Source organism: Symsagittifera roscoffensis, chromosome 8 (genome assembly GCF_963678635.1).
Source record: "Symsagittifera roscoffensis chromosome 8, txSymRosc1.1, whole genome shotgun sequence".
In the NCBI taxonomy this organism is placed as follows: domain Eukaryota; kingdom Metazoa; phylum Xenacoelomorpha; order Acoela; family Convolutidae; genus Symsagittifera; species Symsagittifera roscoffensis.
Genome location: NC_087069.1, coordinates 37,013,926 through 37,028,828, shown reverse-complemented (window position 1 = coordinate 37,028,828; position 14,903 = coordinate 37,013,926). Strand labels below are relative to the sequence as shown.

Genomic DNA, 14,903 nt, shown 5'->3' with positions numbered 1-14,903 from the left:
TTTTAAAAATCAAAGCCAACTGACGGTTGCAAAAGAGTGATGAACGCAAGGAAAGAACGCAAAGAAATGTCCCAAAAATACAACTTAAAAAATTTTTAAGTCCACTATAAGTGAAAATCACTTCGTTCATTTACAATTAAGAATATATTAACTTGAAGTTCCTCGAACTTCAAACATGACTTATGATTGACATTTTGTTAACACGAAGGCGAAGTCCCTTCGCGAACGCTAGCGAGAACACAAAAAGCAGCACAGGAGCTCTAAGAAATGCCACAAGCAAAAGTAGAAACAAGCCTCGAATTAGTAAAAATTCGGCTACGTCACGGATTTGATCTGCGACCTAGTGATCTTGAGTCACAGGCACTAACCATTCAACCACGGACGATAAGTCAGCCACAAACACTAGCTTCACATAAACCCCAGAACAGATGCTATGAAATTTCCAATGCTACAGCTCGAGATTATAGCAAAAAGGCACATAAGTGAACACTTATTTGCGAGTTAGATTGCGAAAAAAAGGTCCGTACTCTAACACTAGCTGCTGGCTAGTGTAAATGTAAAAAAAAACATAGCCAACTTACAGTTGGAAAAGAGTAGAATTATATGCTCTTAAAGCTCTTTGAACTTCAAGAATAATTTATGATTGGTGCTTTTTCGATTAAATTAATCCAATTTGAGAAAAAAAGATCAATAGGTAAATTGTGATGGGAAATCTGATAATTAAATTCCATTTTCGAAACTAGAAGTCGTGACTTCTACACTTTTGTTGCATGATATTGGAATTTTCTTGCCTTTTAATTAACAAAATGAACTAACTTAAAAGGAAATCAGACAACAACTGCAGAAGATCAAATTTGGCGCAACTAGGACTTTCCTAAAAAAGGAAAAATATATATCACGACCTAAATAAGTGAACCCAATACAATCATTGACACCAAAACATGCTAAAAAGCTAGCGTGCGGATTCCAAATACTTACACGGAGGATTCTGAATAAACGGAGGATTCTGAGCACTATGAGTTTGACCTGGTATATGCTTTCAGCTCTAAGTAAAACAAAATGGTTAACATTAAATTCATCTGGTTAATTATAAAATTGTACATTTTCGAAATTTGAATAGACTGAATTTTAAAACATTTCTAGGCTATCAATACAACCCATTTTAACTTAGGCAACATCAATATTCACAATTCTAAAATAATTGTCTGCTTCAAATTTTTCAGCTCTTTTCAAGTTCCGCATATCTTTAGATTTTACGTGTAAAGTAATTTTTCTATACTTACAAAGTACGGAATTAAATTCACTTTTGCTGCCAAGTAAGATTCAGTCACTCAAAAAGAGCCAAAACATCCGTCTAAAATACTCTCTTCCATAACTTTCGATAACAATCTCTTTCCGAGGATCAATAGCATCAAAAAGGAAATACATAAATTTTGATAGAAACGAGCATTCATTCACTGAAACAACAAACGCGTGCATTTTATTTGAAAGATAGAAACGAACTATTTGGCTCTTTTCCAGTCATATCCGGTCAAAATATTATCGTTGAGGTCCATTAATTGTCCTAGGTTTAGATTGTAATCATGTTTAAACCTAAATAGAGCTGACTGTTTTGAGAATTTTGGAAGGCTCAACTGGAAAAGAATTTTTTTATTGGACTACTATTGTAAGATAGGTACTCACACGCTACACACAAAATAGGCTCTCAGAGAACCCAAAATAGGCACAACAGATACATTTGAGATCTAGGAGAGTCAGAAGCTTTTCTTTTTAGGCTCTATTGCATATTTTAGATTATAATTTCATACTTTTTCTGACTCCCGTGGTTTTTTATACCACTAAGAACGCTTCAAATTAAGCTATTCTAGAAAATCAATGAGGGAAAAATAATCGAAACATATAATACCATGTACACATATCGCATCTGAGGTAGGATAGAACTTAAGGGAGAGGAATCCTGCTCACTTTTCATTTGCAACAATTTGGGTTTTTTTTTGCTTATTTCACCCAAAATTGAAAATAATAAGGGAAATTGTGAAGAATTTCATATGTCTTTTGTTGAAACTCAATCAATTTAAACCTAACCCGATACAAAAATAAAAATTGAACCTCATGTCAGATTAATTTAATAATATGTTCAAGTGTATATAAAGTTGGGCGGAATCAGCAAAAAATGACCCATATTGTGTACCAATAAATTTATTAGTGTTTTTCCAATAAAAAACTGTCCGTTCTGTTTTAAGAACCATTATGAGCCACATTAGCGTAAATCTTGTATTAACTGTGATATAAATTGGAACTTCCGTCTTCTTGTTTTCCTCCAATTTCTAGTTTTGTCGTTCATTTTGGTTGACGTGATCCCACGAATGAAGAAAGTCTAGTTGATGGCTTTGCCAACAGCCTAAAACACAGCATGAAAAGAATTGGAAATAGTTTCATTTGATTTTCAAGCATCACTGCCATTACGTTTTCGTTCTTGTTTCAGCTAGAACATTTGGTTACTTAATTCAAGCATTAGATAGAGAATTAACTTGAAACTTGGTGAAGGCTAATAACCGAATCAGAGTCCAATTGACGACGTTTTATTTTCATTATTCAAATCTAAGTTGAGATGACGTCAAGACAGACTACATTAATCGGAATAAGAAGTTCCACCAACTGATTTTACAGGTGAAACAGAACGTAAATCCTCGGAATTTATCTTGAACTATACTCAGCTGTAGGAAAGGTTGTCATAGAAAATTTCGTTATTTCATCGCATGAAAACTATAAGATGCAACGTCTATGCCCCGTGACTAAGAAATTCTCTTTCAAATTTGGTACCTGTTGGAGCCTCTAGATAGTTTTATATCCCGTCGTCTAGCAGTAGAAATGGTAAGATTAACGCTGGTAATGAAAAGTTTTTGAAATTTTGAGAAAAAAAAAGTTTTTTGTTGTTTTATGAAAAGGGAAACATATATGAGAGCCTATCTTGGATCTCTAATTTTCAACGAACACATTTATGTCGTAACATTCAAACTGCTTCATTGTTTACGGGAATTTTATGGCATTAGGAACACTTCTTGACGCTCCGCTCCCTAAATAAATAGCCAAACAACGTCTTCAAAACAACTTTTTACGGACTTTTATCCGGCAATATTCTAAAAAAAAATAGCCAACAGACAGTTGGAAAAGAGTCGAAGAACGCAAGTAAACAAGAACAATAATGATTTTTTGAAGAAAAACTAACAAATTTTTAAGAAAAAAAGCTCTTTGAAATTCTAGAGCAAGTTATGATTGACACTTTTTTGATTCAATTGACCCAATTTGAGAAAACTAGATCAAAAGGTAAATATTTCGCTGGGTAGTCTGATAATTAAATTCCTTTTTTGAAAATCGATCACGTTTTTAATGACCTTTCCCTTTTTTCTGTTCGATAGTGGGATTTGCATTTCTTTTATTAAAGGAAATGAACTGAGCTTAACAATAAATCATAGTTTAACTGCGAAAGAGTAAATTTAAGCCTGAACAAATTTTAAGACTTTTCCTGAAATAAAAATCAGCAGCACTTACGCAAGAACATGAACTATGTTTATCGACTCTTAAAACAGGTTCATCCATCAAACGTCAAAAATTCAACTGTTTATTTAGTGGAAGTAGCAGAAAAAAGGCAGAAAACTTAAAAAAATTATTCATTTCACCGCTTGAAAACTAAAAGATGCAACTTTTATGTCCCGCGACTAGAGTAATTTTCTCGAAAATTTGACAGCGGTACATAGTTTGGACCAAATGATGCCTTTTTTCGCATATGGGGAGAGCCAGGAAAATACTACTAGATACAGATTTCGCAAAAGCACTTTGGTACTTTTCTCAAAAATTCGACAGCCGCGCAGAAATTTCAGGCCAAATGCCCTTTTGTTTTGTATATACTAAAATAGCACAGTAAAATCAATGAAAAACCTCCTCTATCTGCCTAAATATCTCTACTTGCGACAACCATAGATACGCCCTGCCTTTTCGGTATGTTCTTTTTTTTTAAGATCATTTATCCACGAGGGATAGGACCAACATACGAGCTGTACAGCTCATCACGGCGAACCGCTGTTGTGCCCCTGCTTAAGAACTACATGCAATTTCTTTTTTTTGGTTATTTTTCTGGGCTGGGTAATGTTGCCTCACCCTCAAGCAACGAGCACGGATCATGGTGGGCCTCGAACATCCGACCTTTCGATTGAGAGGCGGAGACGTTAACCACTTCACCACTGCTCCCCAAACTAAACTACAGGAACAACTACAGGAACAACTCGGTTATAGTTAGCTGTTTCTCAAGTCTGGACTTAGTTTCAATGCCTTCCACCGAACATTGCAGAAAAGTTAAAAAGCTATGATTTTTTGTTCGATCACACTTAGTTCGAAAACTCCTTTAGCTTAAAAACTCAAAAGTTTTGAAAACTGGCAATATGAGTTTTGATGTGGACAAACCTTTGTGATGTCGATTCCTGTGAGTGCACTAATGGCAGTAGGGAGGGTGGCTGCCATTCTGCTGATGTCCGCCGTGGCCCTGTCGTCTCCGATGATCACAATCTCTTCCACCTTCCTCAGAGGAGCCGACACCTAAGAACAAATAAGAAAAGTAGACAATAGGAGAAACGAACAACAAGTTATCATCCGAAAATGAGAAACTGAGTAAAAAATAAGGTTTCTTCCTGATGTGCATGTTAATGTCTCAATCCAAAAGATAATTTGAACAAAAACATTGTATAGTTCGGCTTTCTACAAGCATTCCCATTTAGGGATCTCAAATCGGAACAAGATCTATTTTTGGGCCTTCGGCGAAAATCTAATACTGCGAATCGGTGAAAAATGCCTCTATAATGAGCTGCAATTATGCTAACGCTTTACTTTTTTTAACCATGCAGATCCCAGTTAAACTTTCACTTTTGATCGGTTGTTGCTTTAAAAAGAACAAGTAAATGAGAATATTATGCCAATCAATTTGTGCTCTTCTCACCTCAGCAGCGATCTTTGGCAGACACTCGAGCACCAGACTCATCTTGGCCGCCTCCCCGTACTGCTTGTATGCATCCGCCTTCAGCCTCATCATCTCGGCCTCTGCACTGCCTATAGCCAGAGTGGACGACGCATCCGCCTCTCCCACCATCTTGATCTTGTCCGCCTCAGCCTCGCTCCTCTTCACACGCACGAATCTAATCACACATTTAATCAACTTCAACATTTCTTGTCAATCCACTATAAAAAAAAGTGTATATCAAACCACTATGATACACTTTTTCAATCCGATGGCTTTAAGAGCGTGTTAGCTTGAAGGGTAATGCTCAAATTTATTGAAATATGTGCGACCGTTATCACGCTATTTTTATTCGACAGTAAGTGACTTCAAAGCATAAGCAGAGAAGCTTCGAACTGTCGATCCCATTAATTCAATCATCGCTGCAGCTTAATCATTTTTGGAAAACTAAGCTTAAAAAATCGAGCAAATCATATTTCAGATATTTAAAAATTATAATAGTAAACCGTTTGTCAAGATAAGCTAAACTAAAAACGAAGTAATTTTCATAGGAACATAGAACTCAATTGTTCAATTTTGCCCGTCATCATTGTAAAATTGAGATATGGGAAACTTATAATTATATTTTTTCAAATCTTCAAACACAGCTAACAGACAGTTGAAAAAGTAAAAATCAACAAAGAAACAGAAAAAAAATGGTTTTTTCTTGAAGTTGATCCATTTAGAAAAAACTGAACAATAAGAAAGTTTTTAACTCCCCGGGAATTTGGAAAACTACAGTCCAAGTTTGAATTTATTCAGTGGTAGGATAATTTACCTTCCTTTCAACACAGCAAATGAACTGAAATGAAAACTATATTATAAACCAAACCACGAAAATCTAATTTGAGCGTGAACAAATTTTAAGAATTTCTTCAAAAACCAAAATCATCCTGTATAAGTGAAAACTACTTATTCTTTTACACATAATTACCATACTTCAGTATTGAATAAAAAATAATTCCTGATTCCGAGCGCTTTTACAGCCTGTTAGCTTGAAGGGTAATGCTCAGATCAGTCAGAATCTGTGCGACCGTAATCACGCTGTTTTTATTCGACAGTATTTGACTTCAAAGCACAAGCAGAGAAGCTTCGAATCGTCGAGCCAGTTACTTCAGTCATTGCTACAGCTCAAGAATTTTTAGACAATGAAATGAAACTAAAACTGGTAGAAAGCTGAGAAAATCATAACTCAGAAAAATAATTGAGAGTAAATTAAACCGATATAAGAAAGTCGTTTGCCAAAAATGCAAATAAATTTTTTTAACTTACGCTCTAAGAAAATTTTTGCCCAATATCGGAACAAGATGGACTTTCAATAATCTTAAGAGATTAATATTAATTCAAAAACGGATTCAATACTCAAATATGTTAGCCTGAAGGGTAATGCTTATATCAAAGAATCAAAGCGACCGTAATCAAAGCTGTTTTTCTTCGACTACCTGTGACTTCTGAGCAGAGCAGAAGAGCTTTCATTAGTCGATCTTATGACTCCACTGCTGTGCCAAAGCAAACAAAGAAAGTAACAAGTTAACATCATCTCCCTAAACCACCCCCCTCTCCCCCCCCCCTCTCTCTCTCTCTCTCTCTCTCTCTCTCTCCCGCCAAAGCCGTTTAGAGGGGATGATGTTAACTTGGTTCTAAGTTACGAATTTTCAGCAAATCAGAATCGAGCACTTTACATGTAGCGTTTAGCAAACTTGATCGAACTAAAAGCTGGGTGGAAAATCTTAACTCGTTCTATCTGGGGGAGGATGCCAACTTGATTCCAAAGAACATAGCCTACTGGCAGTTGGAAAAGTGTCAATGAATTCCAGGAAACCAAAAAAAACTTCTAATTTAGTTTCACAATTTTAAAGAACACATATAAAAGACAAATACACCACCTCAAGGCAATTCCGGTTTTAACAACAATTTATAGTTTTTCACTATATGTAAGATTTTTGTTTCAATGCTGAAACCTGAATTTAATGAACTAAGTAAAAATCAGTTCCACCTAGATTTTGCCTGAAAAACCAAAGAATGAACATGAACAAAAACGACTCGTACAAATTTTCTTACACACCTTTCATTATAAAGAAAGTAGCAGACAAAAAAATTCACAAATCAATACAAATGGAGCTGTTTTTCAGAGCTAGGTTTTGGATAATTGGTATTTACGCGCACTAACAGATAATTCTGAACATACGTTTAATTTTGGGATCAACTTATTCTTTTTGTGTATGCGTAGGCCATTTCGCCATAATGCAGAATTGATTGCACAAAGCTTTGAAAAATTCTTTTAGGTAATTTGTGGAAAGAAATTCTGTAGCCTGCAAAAAATCCAACAAATGTGAGTTTTTTCTCAAATTTCATTTTTCCACTATTAAAAACCACACAACCTAATTAAGTGTCTTCACTTCTTTCATCGACATTTCAAACAAATTGATACTGAAAACAACCAAAAAACTAACAAGAGCAAAAACAAAGACTTACTTAAAAACACACAACTGAAATAAGTGAAAACTCGCTTCTTTCATCCACAACAAAGCAACAGGAAATGGAATAAATGAAAGTTCAAGTATTTTTTAGATTCCAATTTTTTAAACTAATTGCTAAAGACGAAGTGGAGCTTCGCACCACTAGCGGTACCACATAAAATTTCCAGTGCAGGCTAGCATACAGGAAAATAAAGCCACTAAGTCCAAATAAAAAAACACTAAGAAAAACTAAAACTTAAAATCGACAGCAATTAATTTATTTCAAAACATAACTAACAAGCGGCAACCGAGCCGATTAAACTTAAACAATTTCCCGTAGAATCGAAAATATAACTGTTGTCATGAAAAACTTTCAAATATAAAATCTATTCTTAAAATTCTAAGAATAAAATATATTCTAAGAATTACCCAAAATTAGGTCACTAAGCTGATGAATATAAACCGATCAATTATAATTCAAAACACTGAATAATTCACCTCCAGGCTAAGTGGCGGACACGCATAGAAATTTGAATTCATGATGAACCAAGATGCAAGTGATTCTGATAAACAAGTTGTTTAACCGAAAAAAGTCTATATTCCGGTTTGATAACCCTTGCTAAATCGGAAGCATAAACACTTTCAATAAATAACACACTAGATAAAAACAGGCAACAACAAGACCTTACTGAAGTAACTGAATTAAAAGCCGTACTCTATGATTTGAAAAATGTTAGCTGAAAGGGTAATGCTCAGAAAGAAATAAATGTGCGAATATAACCAAGCCGTTATTTTTCGACAATATTTGATTTCCATCATACACGGCAGAAAAGCTTCGAATTGTCGTGCTAATAATTTAAAAATGACTAGTTTTTATTTAGAGCAAAAAGTACGAATAAACAACTTCGATGTTTAAATTAAATTCAATTTCAACATATTCGACCATCAGCTTTTCATTATTTAATCAAGATATTAAAAATCCCACTTAGCGGCAATCGGAACATGTTTCCAAGTCTAAAAGACCACTTAAACAGATGCTTCCCATATCTTAATATACCAATTGCATTGTACGCAAACATACCAATTAGGTACACAGGCTACCTAACAGTACAAAAGGAAAATTCATGCATTTATCTAATATTCAGGACAAAAATGTATCTTCCTCCATGTTAACTTGAAGGGTAATGCTCAGATTTAAACAAATCAGTGCGACCGTTATCAAATTTTCAATATTCGACAAAATTTGACTTCAAAGCATAAGCGGAGAAGCTTCGAACTGTCCAGCCCATTAATTCAACCATCGCTACAGCTCAATCATTTTCGGAAAACTAAGTTTAAAAAATCTAAATAAAAATTTAGCAAATCATATTTCAGATATTTTATTTGAGGGCAATTTAAAATTTATTTAAATACTGAGCCGTTTGTCAAGATAAGCTGAACTAAAAACGAAGCAACTTTCGCCTAGGAACATAGAACTCATTTCTTCAATTTTGCCCGTCATCTAATTCAAATTGGGATATGGAAGACTTATACTTATCTTTTTTTCAAATCTTCAAACACAGCTAAGAGACAGTTGGAAAAGTAGAAAAGAACAAGGAAACGGGAAAAAAAATTGGATTTTTCTTGAAGTTGATCCATTTAGGAAAAAACTGAAACAATAAGTAAGTTTTGAATTCCCGGGGAATTAAGAAAACTAGTCCATTTTTGAATTTATTCAATGGTAGGATAATTTGCCTTTCTTTTAACACAGGAAATGAACTGAAATGAAAACTATATAATGAACCAAACCACGAAAAATCAAATTTGAGCGTGAACAAATTTTAAGACTTTCTTGAATAACAAAAAAAACCATCCTATATAAGTGAAAATCACTTAGTTCTTTTACACATAATTATCATACTTCAATATTGAATTAAGAATAATTCCCGATTCCGAAAGCTTTTACAGCGTGTTAGCTTGAAGGGTAATGCTCAGATCAGTCAGAATCTGTGCGACCGTAATCACGCGGTTTTTATTCGACAGTATTTGACTTCAAAGCATAAGCAGAGAAGCTTCGAATTGTCGAGCCCGTTCTATTTCGAATTATTATTACTCTCAGAGTACTAACTTATCGGCCTCGGCGAGTGTCTGCATTTTGAATGCCTCCGCCTCAGCCGGGCTCTTCACAGTGGCCTCCAACTCCTTCTCCCTCCTCTTGATCTCCTGCTCCTCAATCGCAATCTGGGCCCTCCTCTCCACCACCTGGATCTCAATCTCTTCCTTCTTTATCGCCTGCTTTTCTTTCGCCGCTTGCAGCTCATAGGCCAACTCCGCTTGCGCTTTCTACACACAAAAACAACTTCCGATATCAAAAAAAAATTCTGGCAGAAAAATTCCTAATTAGTTATAAAGTAGTATATTTCGTATCAACAGTGAATGGGTTCCTTGTGACCAATGGGTCTCAAAACATCATTTAATTTTCGGTGGCTCATATTGAACTGTTGATATCGCTAGAGAGTATGGTAACTTTTCGCATCCCATAAAATAACCAAGCGATGGACAGCGGCTGCTGTCGCGTCCTTGTCTTTTCTTACCCACTATAGATGAACTAAATGGTCCAATGGTTATTTCTAGTTGCCTTAAGGTCTGATTGACTTTTGATTGGCATTAGTTACTGACCTGTGTGTTGACCTCTTTGTCGTACTCTGCCTTCTTCATCTTGTACTCCCTTTCCGCGTCTGCCACTTGTGTGTCCGCCATGAACTTCACATTCGTCTTCTCCTTCTCACACTCCGCCTCCCTACAAACAACATAGCATCACAACACATCAGACATGTGCTATATATATATAGAACAAAGAACATAAAACTTGAAAAAAAATAAAGCAACCGAAGTATTAACCAATCGAAAATGTTCGGAGTATATTAGCCAGCCTAAAAGTTATATCATATGAACTAAACTTGCATAAGTTAGTTTCGTGACTGTTACATAATTGTTACAAAACTATTGCATGAGACTTACGTATTTTCGGCTGGTTCATATACCACTATAAAATTTGTCCAGCAGAGTAAGAAAACATAGCCAATCGAAGATAGGAAAGAGTAATGAACATAAAAAAAACAGACTTTCTAGAAAAAATCTCAAGTTTAGATGCCCTTTACAAAAAAATAGATGCCCTTTAAGCTCTTTGAATTTCTAGAACAATTTATGATTGGCGCTTTTTTATAACATTAACCCAACTTGAGAAAAATAGATCAATAGGTAAAATTTTTATTTCGCTGGTAATCTAAAAAATAAATTCCTTCGAAACTAGAAATGGTTCACGAATTTTCGCGCCAATTGCACGTTCGTAATGGGAGAGTGGTATTAATGTCACTTTCAGCAGATGAATTTCAATTGAACTCAAAAAGTGCAATATTTTAAGACTTTTTCCTGAAAAAAAAACAAAAAAATCAGCAAGACCTATATATATAAGAGTCTTCACTACATTCATTACTCTTTAAAATAAAAAGTAAGACAAAGATGCTTTTATTTTTGTTTTAATAGCTCCATTTTGATTCAGAGTATAGCACACCTACCTAATTCCGGCGTCCCTATCAGCCTGTGCGACTCCAATAGCCGCATCTCTCTTCACAATGGCAGTCTGTGTCCTGCCCAAACTCTTCAGGTAGTCCACATCATCGTAGACATCTTTTATTGTGAATGAGAGGATCTCGATGCCCATTCTGCACACGTCTGTAGTGGCCACATCTCTGACCAGCTGGGCGAATTGAACTCTGTCTTGGTAAATTGCCTCGACGGACAAGGTTCCTAAAAAGAAACCCGTGCCCATTAACATAAAATAGGTATCAGACAGAACCAAAAATGCTCATAAAGAATAAAAAGGCTCATATCGATCGATTTTTTTTTCACCTTTTCTGAGTTTTTTTTACGATTTTTTGTCATATTTAAAACTTTGATAGCATTAAACTTGAGTGTTTCCCATTATAGCCTTCCCAGCCAAATAACACAAGAAGCTACAGCCCCTCAACACTGTGATGTTATTTACTTTAGGGGCGGGGGTATATTTTGCTTGGTAGCCACGTCTAGGAACACGCTAAGCTTGACTACTAACAAGACCAGCGCAACTAGGCCAAACAAAATTTATATTGAAAAGTCAAATAGAACGTTATACATTATTTATTCTGCACAACCGTAATTTGAACGTAAAGCGATTAAAGCTAACTAGCGCAAGACTCGCACCCAGGGTTCTTCGAAAGATTGTTGAACATGAAAAGAGATTCCTTACGAAAATACAAAATATAACTTAATGCAACCCTCAAAAATACGGAGCCATCTAACATGTTCATCTAATCAGATTTTTTCATTTATCATCAATCAATCCCGGATAATAAAAATTTTAAGAAAATCAAAAAGAAGCCACATTTGCAAACCTAAGAGTACCCTGAAAGCAACATAACAAAGGGATGAAAAGTTCAAATTGACGTATTTTTTCATATCTACGTTTAAGGAAACTTTTAAGAAAATCATAAAAGCTTCATTCAACTCGGCTGTTCAAAAAAAACATTGAGCTGATTGCATTCAACAATAGGGCTGAGAATGTAACTTGAAATCACCCCATTAAAGCGTCGAGATTTTCAATTCTGAGAAGTATTTTATTCAGTTTTTTGAAGCATTTTTTGAAATTGAAAAAATCATTAACTCCAAATCTCGAATACCAAAAGAATTTGAGCAGTCGTCATAATTGGGGGCCAGACTTGAGAGTACCCTGACAGCACCCTGCCATACGGTTACGAATTTCAAATTTTGATAAATTTTAAATTAGTGTCTTCAAAAAATTGAGAAAATTAATTTAAAAAACGTCATATCTTGTCAATATGATTTGAGCAGTCACATTTGGAGGCAACGTCTATCACCCCTGACTTTATCCCACTATAGGATTGATACTTTCATTATTTGAGCTAAGTTTCTGGAAACTTTTAAAATCACAATAATCCTCATATCTTCGTAAGCTAAAGAAATTGAGATTTCAAAGCCAAAATTGTACTCTCTCGGCAAACGCTGAAAGCAGCCCTCCGCAGATATAATAAATTCTATTAAATAAACACTGAAAAAAAAGTTTTAAAAAAGCTCGCGTTGTGAAAGAAGGAAAATACTGTTAATGATCCAACAGATGTATGGTTAAAACCGTATATGACCTTGGAAATTTAATTGTTCGTATGGATAAAAAGACGGACTTCAGTTCAACAATTGTATAATGTTTTAAAACGTTGAACTCTCAAAAACATTAAGCCAGGCAAGATATTGAGATTTTAACATGTTAACATAAGGACTTCTTAAACATATGTGTCATGTGAAACTTCAGTAAATAATGATAAGATAGATCGGATCAAATCAACTACCTCCCCCGATCCCGTTTAGATGGCAAGATATTCACTTGGTTTCAGATCAAACTAGTTGTGTAACGCACCTCCGGTACTTATAACAAACCGCATATATTGGAATTAAGATCTGCATTCTTTGATTATACTCTGACAGCACCCAATTACAAAGTTCGTAATTACAAATTTTGCAAAGTTTTTTATTCGGGTTTTTTATACAAATTTTGAAGAACCATAAAATTTTGTGCATTTTTATAGAAGTTCTTCAAAAAATTCAAAATTAACTGAGAAAAATCACTTTGGGAAACTAAAAGCAATCAAGCAGTCGCTTTTGGACGCAAGATTTGCAACTTTTGAGAGTACTCTTATAGTACCGCAACTACAACGATGGGAAATTCAAATTTTGAGAAATTTCAAATTAAGTTTTCTAAAAAGGTATTTTTTAAGAACCAAAAAAATTTCACATCTCGAAAACTACCAAGATTTCAGCAGTCTTGCTTGATGGCAACATTTGCAATCTTTCAAAGTACTCTGACAGCACACAACTACAGGGTTGGGAATTTCACTTTAGTGAATTATTTGTAATTTGAGTTTTCTGAAAACTTTCGAAAAAATCACAAAATTTGTCTTATATCTAGAACTAAAAAAATTTGGGCATTCTTAATTGGAGTCCGAATTTGCAACCCCTGAGATTACTCTGACTGCCCCCAACTACAAGTTAGGAATTTCAAACTTTGAAAAAAAATTAATTTGATTATCATGAAAATTTTTTGAAAAAAAATCACACAAAACACCATATCTGGAAAACTGCAAAACTTGAGCAGTCATATTTGAAGGCAAAATCCGCAACTCCTGAGAGTAACCTCACAGATTCCAATAACAGGATTGAGATCTTCGAAGTTTTGGAATTTTTAAAAATTTAGGTTTTGAAAAATCATAGAAAAAACGTCATATCTCGGAAACTACAAAGATTTGAGAAGTGAGATTTGGAGGCAAGATTCGCTACCCCTGAGAGTACCCTGACAGCACCTAATACAGGGTGAGAATCTCAAAAATTGAGAAACTTTAAAATTAATTTTTCTAGAAATTTTTGAAAAATCTCGAAAACAAAGGATTTGATTATTCATATATGAAGGCCAGAATCGCAAAACCTGGAGAAACTCTGACATCCCACTATTAGGTTGCTAATTTCAAACTTGATGAAATAAACACTGAATTAAAACTTGAAAAAAAACCTAAGCCATAGCAATATATGATGCAGCTTAGCAGCTTAAACGTGAAAAAAATTTTTTGTTAAACATGCAAAAATAATACGTTGAAAAAGCCTTAACATGGCGAGATAGTGAAGCCCGCATTTAAATATATAATAGATTCATGAAAATTACAAAATTGCAAAATTATTATGCTTAAACATGGGAGATAGCTGTCACTCGCATTTAAATATAGTATAGATAGATAGATGAACGCTAATTTTTGACCAATCAGAATTAAGCATGCAAATCAAAATTTGTTCAAACAATGTGGCAAATAGTTGACCGCTGATTTAACCGATTGCTCCATGAGTTTCAAGGAGAAGAATCTCTTTTTTGAAAAATATTGAACTTTGTATACACAAACTTAAAACTCTTGGGTCATAAAATTGACAACAAAACTCCCCAACTGCAAAAAGGCTATGCACAGGACGAAATATTAAAAACTTCTTATGAATATGCCTGGAAATGCCAAATAATCCTCTATAAACGGGCTATTTCTATCCAAAAACTAATTTTTTGAAAAAGTCACGTTTCCCCAAATGGTTGCATATTTTTTATCTTTGCAGCATCCGAACATCAAATAAGCAAACTTCCCTTCAAACTGGCACATCAAAAACCAGTACTGTTAATGTCTTTGCTTGATTTAGAATACTTTGTTCGCGTTGCTTAAAAAACACTCAATTCGTTACCGAAAGTTCCTTCTCTCACAAGCCGAAAAATCACTGTGCAAGGGCGCCCGAAGAAAAAAAATTGGATATTCGGCATTGCGGACACGAGTTTCAAG

The 14,903-nt window shown here is 34.7% G+C and overlaps 1 protein-coding gene across 1 annotated transcript in view; it reads right to left on the bottom strand.

The window, feature by feature from the left end:
* Positions 1 to 1,055: 1,055 nt before the first annotated feature.
* Positions 1,056 to 14,903, bottom strand: part of LOC134853360 (flotillin-2a-like) — a 424,983-nt gene continuing 411,135 nt past the window's right edge. Inside the window, exons 5-10 of the mRNA XM_063869337.1 lie at positions 11,064 to 11,295; positions 10,165 to 10,285; positions 9,614 to 9,828; positions 4,991 to 5,186; positions 4,462 to 4,593; positions 1,056 to 2,401 (exon numbers count right to left, since the gene is read on the bottom strand). Coding sequence (XP_063725407.1) covers positions 2,378 to 2,401; positions 4,462 to 4,593; positions 4,991 to 5,186; positions 9,614 to 9,828; positions 10,165 to 10,285; positions 11,064 to 11,295 — 920 coding nt within the window. The 3' untranslated portion in view covers positions 1,056 to 2,377. The remainder of the gene's footprint in view (positions 2,402 to 4,461; positions 4,594 to 4,990; positions 5,187 to 9,613; positions 9,829 to 10,164; positions 10,286 to 11,063; positions 11,296 to 14,903) is intronic.